The following is a 7,278-nucleotide window of genomic DNA, read 5'->3' as shown; positions in this document are numbered from 1 at the left end:
TTTGATTTCTTTTTTCTTTACTTTGCTCCTTTTGTTTAATTTAAAATACTCTCATTATTCAATTAAATCGGAAATTTCTCCGGTTTGGTGCATGACTCATCAGTCTAATAAAGACTAGGGAAAGGAAATTACAATTGCTTGAATGAGAGTTTTGCTTGATCAATCTAAATAATGGCGTGGAGCAGGAATCTAAAAAAAATAATCACCAATTTTGGTTTCTAATTCTGCATGTTTAGTTCAACACAAATTCAAGTCAGACTGAAATTTGGATCATTTTCATTTCATGTCAGCATTGCTCACCAAAAATCATAAATGCAGCAAAGACCAAAAAGTGTTTGATCACAAAAGAGAACAGGAATGAAACAGGAATAGCTAGGCTTCCTGCATCATATGGATATGATACAGCTAAATAAATGATTACACCCCTGGATATGTTAAGCGTTCCTATTCAAGTAATCACCAGGGAAATCTGCACATTGCATACAAGAATAAAAGAGAAGAAAAAGCTTTACTTAACTCCTGCTAGGAAACCATATCACCAATTTTGGAATTCAATTCTCTACCGCAATGCTTGCCTACTTGTTCAGCTCAAAATGAAAGCATTAGTGCATTGTACAGCATTCAGGTACCAAATCATACACACTGAATCCTTTCATGCTTTCCCTCAAGCACTATGCGAACTGGAATCAACGAATGCATAATAACAGTGTTTGATCAGTCTCATATTAAGGAGGAAAGCGTTCAACATCCATTGAAGGTAAACTCGATTGCGAAGATCTCATTCCTCTAAGCAAACTCTTGGCTGTTTCTCTCTCCTGTAAAACAGATTTAGATCAACCAATCATCAAATAACTAAACAATTAAGTAAAATTGACATTTTAGATTCTTGATAATTGGTGAAAATGTTAGACTTACCGGGCCACTATAATCCAGAAGACGTGTACAGTATACCTCTGCTTCTTCAAATCTATCCTGCAATTTGTAATATCTTGCAAGATAGAGCAAAGCCTCAACCATGTTAGGTCCTTCCCTTTCTTCATCTTCCATCCTCTCTAAATCCTTTTTGTAGTAAGATGCTGCCTCTTCAGGGTGGCCCAGCTCCGCATGTAGCTTTGCTAGCTGGTATAAAGCAATTGCTTCTCGGTCATTACAAGCTGCAGCTCTTTTATAACACTTAATTGCCTCATCAAGCATGCGGAGCTGTTCGGTTTCATAACATTGAGCCATTGCAATCCACAACCGAGAATCATTCGGCTGTAAGAACACAGATTTTTGGAAGTAATGAAGCGCATAGAATGGCATACCCATCATCTCGTAAGCTTGTCCCAGCCCATACCAGGCACGATAATCACATGGGTCTACGTCTACAGCGCGGCGATATGCATCCACTGCAGCAGGAGTATTTTTCATCTCAACGAACTCATGGCCCATGAGTGTCCAAGCAGACAAATAATTTTTGTTCAATTTAAGGGCTCTCCTGAAATACATAACAGACTTCTCATGCTGCCCCTTTAAACTGTAATAATTCCCAATGATACAACATGATTCAGGCCTGTATTTATCAGTCATGAATACTCTATGAGCCAGGTAGCTTAAAGCAGAGAAGGACTCCTTAGCATAAAGTACGTTAGAATACATATCCATGTCTTCCACCCTGTAAGGGTCACTGCGCATAAGTTCTTCAAATAATGCTTCAACTTGGTCAAATTCCCTCAAACTGTACTGTGCTTTAGCAATCTGGGCCTGTATGTAATTACTATTTCCAAAGGTTCCTAGTAGGTATTCATACTTCGACAGAGATTCATTGTGCATCCTTAATTCTTGGTAAGCACTGGCAAGGAAGAAATCCTTCATCCAATGACTATTGAGATTAACAGTGTTCAATATATCAATTGTACTACATAGGGATCGCAACTCGGTCCAAGCATTCCAATTCCAAGGGTAGCTATTCACGGATTCCACAAGAACCGTACGTGCCAAATTCTCACTACCTTTTTGTTTGAGCACAAGGCCATATAAGTACAAACCAAAAGGATCAATCGTACCATTCTTGCAAAGCATTGACAACTCCCTCTCCAAGGAAACCAATTCACGATTCACAGAATCACTCTTACCTAGAGGTCCCTCAAGTTCTATCATCTCTTCCTCTTTTCGCTTTTCTCCTGCCTTTAGGAAGCAGAAAACATGTAAGACATTACACATGGTTCTAAAATATTATCAGTTCTTTCAATTAATGGCACACACAATTAAAAACATGTAACAAACGTGCAACACATTATTTATAAATTATGCTGATAGTAACAAGTGTTCTAATAGCACATGAGGAACAGCTTGTCTGTATTTTTCAAATAAAATTCCCTACATAGAAATCTTTATCACAACAGGAGGTGAAATCTAATAATAAACTAATTGGCAGGAGAGCTTCACTTCAAAATGGGGTTCAGGTCTTTGTCTCAAAGAGAGACCCAAAGTTGGTTAAGAAAGCAAGTAAAAAATATGGAAAAGATATCAGTAGCAAGTTGATTACTAAATTTGGCTTTTAGTTTGAATTTGCATAACAAGAGAAAATTTTGCAATTTTTCATCACCAAGCCACAGGTTAAAATAATTAACAGATACATTACTCTCTAGCATGCAGTTAAACTATTACGATCTCATTCCTTTAATTTTATTAAGTTATTCCTTTGGAAAAGAAGGATTTTTGGTCCCTTATGGTTATCTAATTTTTCAATTTGATCCCGTATGTTTCAATCAATATTAATTGGCTCCAAATTATTATTCAATAAAAAAAATTAGAAATGATTACATGGAACAGACAGTGTTAACGTAGCACACATGTGGACTTGATGTGGATTATGCCCTGTTAGTATTTTCCATAAATTATGAACTGAGACTAAATTGAAAAAATAATTGAAACATAACATATTAAATCTAGAAAAGAAAAGGGAAAACCATATTGAAAACAAAGCCTACTTTGCATATCTTTTTGGTATAAAACTAAGGCTATATCTATATCTAAAATCAGTTCCATTCACGAAAGATAATGTTGTTCACCAAAATGAATAAAGAATCAAATTAATCTTCAACTTTATTGATGAGATATTTTATTCAATGAAATCAAAGCACCAAAATTGATACTGAGGGTGTGTACTGGGAGCAACATAAAATAGCAGAGAAAAAAATATAATCAATAAATCTTGCTTTAACCTTTTACAAACCACTCTCCAACTCAAATAATTAAACTTCAAATTCTAACATAAGATGTTTAGGATGAGGATTTTCACTCACGTACTTTGGAAATTTTGGACTCACCATAGCTTTTATTGCGCTAAATATTCAAACAGATGCTGCCCTGACATTTTTAAAAAAGGTAAAACTAAAACACAAATAGAGAAATCATCAAGGGCAAAGAGCCAAAGCAACAAGATTGCTTTCCATATTTTGGCAAGAATTGCTGTGTTTCAGAAATCTTTGCATTTTGCAACGGCCAACCTCATCAAAGAGAAGGCTCAAGAACTAATTGTTGGGGTTTAGCTGAAAGAGAAAACACATCCCCTACTTCCCGCAATAGAGAATCTAATAACGCGACTATAACTAACACATGTTGGACAATGCTACAGTACATTCACATCTACCGCCTATATATTACAATTTCATCAATAGCGCATAAATGAGGGTGCGTTTATTTCAGCTCTATCTCAAAAAATAAACTATTTTTACTCAAAAATCAATTTCATCTTGCTAGGACACTTTTTAGCAATAAATAAGAAACTTGAATTTAGCTACATCCTTGTTTAAAAAGCTAAACACAGTAGTCTCAAATTAAAGTCAGTTTTCAGCTGCTTCTTTTTTTTTTTTTCAGTTATGGAAAGAAATCAAACTGTAAAATCACACCTTTGAGAATCAGAAAGCAAAAGCACCCACCCAGAAACACCTTCCAACTCCAACCACAATAGATTATTATGTTAATCAAACAAGCTAACAGACATATAGGAATAACATGCTTTCTATCCTTTTATCTCCATTATACCAATACAGTTTACTAAATGAATAAAAAATAAAACTTAAATCCCACCAATCAATATGAACTTTGAAGATGACTGACCAGATACAAGGCATAACAGCGCAAGAAGACGGATTTCCTGCCGGTCTGATCGCGAAGAACATGGGCGGCCCTCTTGTACTCACGGCAATCAAAATATGACTTGGCAAGAAGGTAAAAATCACCATCTACAAGCTCGTCCTCCTCCATAACAGGCGTGGCAACGTACGAGACGCCGGCGATGGGAGTGGCAGCGATCTCATGGGTGCGGTACTTGCGGCGAATGCTGGAGCTGCCGCGCTGGAATCTGGTGTTGGAAGGAGTGAACTTGGCGGGGTCTTGCTCGATACCAACCAACTGTTCTGCTGCCCTGCAAACACAAAGTTTCATCAAACGACGGCGTTTTTGAAGTTCAATGCTTGATTATTGAAGTTGGAATTTTTAGGGTTTTAGGAGGGAGCAAGAAAAGGAAGAAGAAGAAGAAGAAGGAGGTACCATTTGGAAGCAGTGTACAAACAACGGTCGCTGAGTTGGCGAATGGCGATGCGGAGTTCGCTTCTGCAGCTCTCTTTGGAGCTCATCGATTCGGTGGCTTCACCCACTTCACACTCGCACCCGCCCTCTGGATTTTGAAAATTGCTATTTCTCACACTCACTCTCGCTCTCTTTTTCTGACGCCTTCCCCTAACTCCTCTCGGCTTCAGCGTGTTTGAATCCAAAGGTTTTTAAATTAAAAAACAATAATTTCTCTATCATGTTTTTAATTTTTTTTTAATAATTAAAATAAATATTAAAATTACGTTAATAAACATTGCAATCCTTATGAACGTATATTGAATAGATGTGATTCGATCATAACTATTTGGTCCATACCAATGAATTATATTCCAAATGACATAATTTTTTCATATTCAATTAAAAAGTTAAAAATTCGAATCTCCTTATTTTTAGTTAAAAAAAAATATATTTGGTCCATGCTAAAAACAAAATACAAGCTTAAAAATTACCTACAAGTTTATTTTTTATATTTCACCAAATATCTTCACTTATTTTTTTAGAGAATATTTTTTTAGGTTTCAGTTATTCACGATGATGCAATAAACACAAGATATAAACATCAATTGATTAAATATAACTACATACATTATCATAATGTTCGACCGTAAAAATAGTAATTGAATTAGTCGATTATTTTAATATTATTGTTATTTGACTGATTCTATTAATTACACTATTTTAGATTAGACAATATTTAGTTTAAGATTTTGTTAGTTACACTACTTTATATTAGATAATATTGATTGTTGTTTAATTCAGGTACTTATGCTATTGTTTTTAGATTGAATTTGTTAGATTAGGTCAGAGAAAACTGATTTTTGAAAAAAAAATATTTAATTTATAAAAAAAAAGTTTTTTTTTTAATCCTTATAGTTTTGGTTGAAATCAAAATCGTTTTTAACATTTTTTTTTAAATCATCTTTAAAGTTAAACTTAGTATTAAAATCATCATTTTTTAATTTGTAGACCAAATTGTCCCTAATAAAACAAAATTAAAAAAAAAAATCTAAACACCTACTAAAATTAGAAATTAAAAAAAACTCTATCCACTCTTTCACCGCTCTTCACACATAATTCAATTCTTCTCTCCTTCTAAATCAACCACCAATCGCTCCTTCCAATTCAACCATCAGGAATATCACTGCTATTGACAACCCTAATTTCAACCTCACTCCCATCAATTGATGCGAAATTTTGCAAAATCACAAATCGACAAATGCACCGAATCGTATCAAGTAATATCACGGGAGTGGGTTATCGTTTCCACAAAGATTAACGAACTAAGCACACAAGAGTTAATCGATTATTTTAATTAGACAATTGCAAATTAGGGTTTCAATAATATCAAATAGCAAAAACAGGACATTAAATAAAGGCAATTTATAAATTGTTGAGAAAATAGTATGAATAGAATGCTAAGGTTTCAGATATATTTAAAACTTCAAAAAATATGCTTTTCACTATCTATCTTGATCATGCATAGATGTATTTTACGGTGAATCCGGTTTTCCTTAACTTAACAAATCGTCAATTCCTTGATCAATCAATTATGATAAGACATAAAGCCTACGTACTGATTCATAAGCCACATAATTCTTAAGATTTAAACCCAATTGATTCAATGTCACTTGTCAAGCCAAGTTCAAAACTTTCAAAATTGAGAGAAGAGATTTTCAAGTCTAATTCTATTAAATAATCCTTTCCAAGATACACATAGAATTTAAAACAAATTCATAATTCAAAACTAGTTTCCTAAAAGGAAACTAAATCAAATCAAATCTCATTAAGTTTTCTCTTAGAGTTTTTCCTTTAAGATAAGCTCCCTTAATCTTCTCCACAATTGGCACATAATGCTTGACTTCATGAGTTTATGTTAAGCTTTAAATTACCCGCTTAAGTATTTGAAGAATTAGAGAATTTGGTGAGTGAATTAAGGCCTTTGGGAGTGACCCCACGCACCCCTTCATGCGTGCAATGCATGGCCTTTCTTTGGCATAGTTGGCTTCTATTTAATGTCCCAAGTGCAATGCACCATCCTCCATGTTGCACGCATGGCTCTATTTAGCATAATTGGCCTCTCTTTGATGCCCCAAGTGCAACACATGGAGTCCTACATTGCACGCATAGCTTCCCTTGGTGCAATTTCCCTCTGTTTGGTCTTCAAGTGTAATGCATGGAGTCCCACGTGCAACGCATGGCTTTTCTTTGCACCAATTGGTCTCTGTTTGATCTTCACATTGCATGCATAGCTCATTTGGTGATTTCTTATCAATGGAGCTCTCTGTTTGGTCCATAGAATTCTTTATTTGATTCTCCTTCTTATGTCTCTTCTTTATGATGATTCCTAACATATTCTTCCTCCTTGATCTTTGCTAATTTTCCTCCAAATTCTCCTATAACAAATAAATTCAAACTAACTCAAAGTAATGCTCATTAAATCATGAAATCATTACTTTTCTAACAAGAATCATTAGCTTATTGGATAAAATTCTAAAGAAAAAAGTACTAAAGATGCTGATGCATCACAACACCAAACTTAAGATCTTACTTGTCCCCAAACAAGAAAAAACTTTTGCATAAAGGAGTCTTCTAAATTTGAGTGGGTTGAAGAATTGCTTGATATTTCAGTGAGTGAAGTGATCAAGTGATAGTGGGGTGAACTCCAAAATGTGTGATCAT

The 7,278-nt window shown here is 34.6% G+C and overlaps 1 protein-coding gene across 1 annotated transcript; it reads right to left on the bottom strand.

Annotated features, from left to right (window-relative positions):
- Positions 1-253: 253 nt before the first annotated feature.
- APC8 (anaphase-promoting complex subunit 8) lies at positions 254-4,918 on the bottom strand. The gene is made up of 4 exons (XM_016311008.3): positions 4,537-4,918; positions 4,105-4,411; positions 916-2,166; positions 254-815 (listed from the first exon to the last, which is right to left on the bottom strand). Exons 1-4 carry the CDS (start codon positions 4,620-4,622, stop codon positions 726-728), a joined length of 1,734 nt encoding a protein of 577 aa, XP_016166494.1. The 5' UTR covers positions 4,623-4,918; the 3' UTR covers positions 254-725.
- Positions 4,919-7,278: the final 2,360 nt, after the last annotated feature.

The sequence above is a fragment of the Arachis ipaensis genome, chromosome B7 (assembly GCF_059453495.1).
Source record: "Arachis ipaensis isolate K30076 ecotype BB chromosome B7, ASM5945349v1, whole genome shotgun sequence".
NCBI classification, from domain to species: Eukaryota; Viridiplantae; Streptophyta; class Magnoliopsida; order Fabales; family Fabaceae; genus Arachis; species Arachis ipaensis.
The sequence above is the reverse complement of the archived record's forward strand: the minus strand, read 5'-3'. Positions and strand labels throughout refer to the sequence as shown.

What these genes read in the sequence shown, in the direction of transcription:
- APC8 (XM_016311008.3), bottom strand. Translation starts at nt 4,622, where the DNA reads ATGAGCTCCAAAGAGAGCTGCAGAAGCGAACTCCGCATCGCCATTCGC. An exon ending in GCTGTTATGCCTTGTATCTG is followed by an intron (nt 2,167 to 4,104) that starts GTCAGTCATCTT and finishes TGCTTCCTAAAG; the next exon opens with GCAGGAGAAAAGCGAAAAGA. An exon ending in TTCTGGATTATAGTGGCCCG is followed by an intron (nt 816 to 915) that starts GTAAGTCTAACA and finishes TCTGTTTTACAG; the next exon opens with GAGAGAGAAACAGCCAAGAG.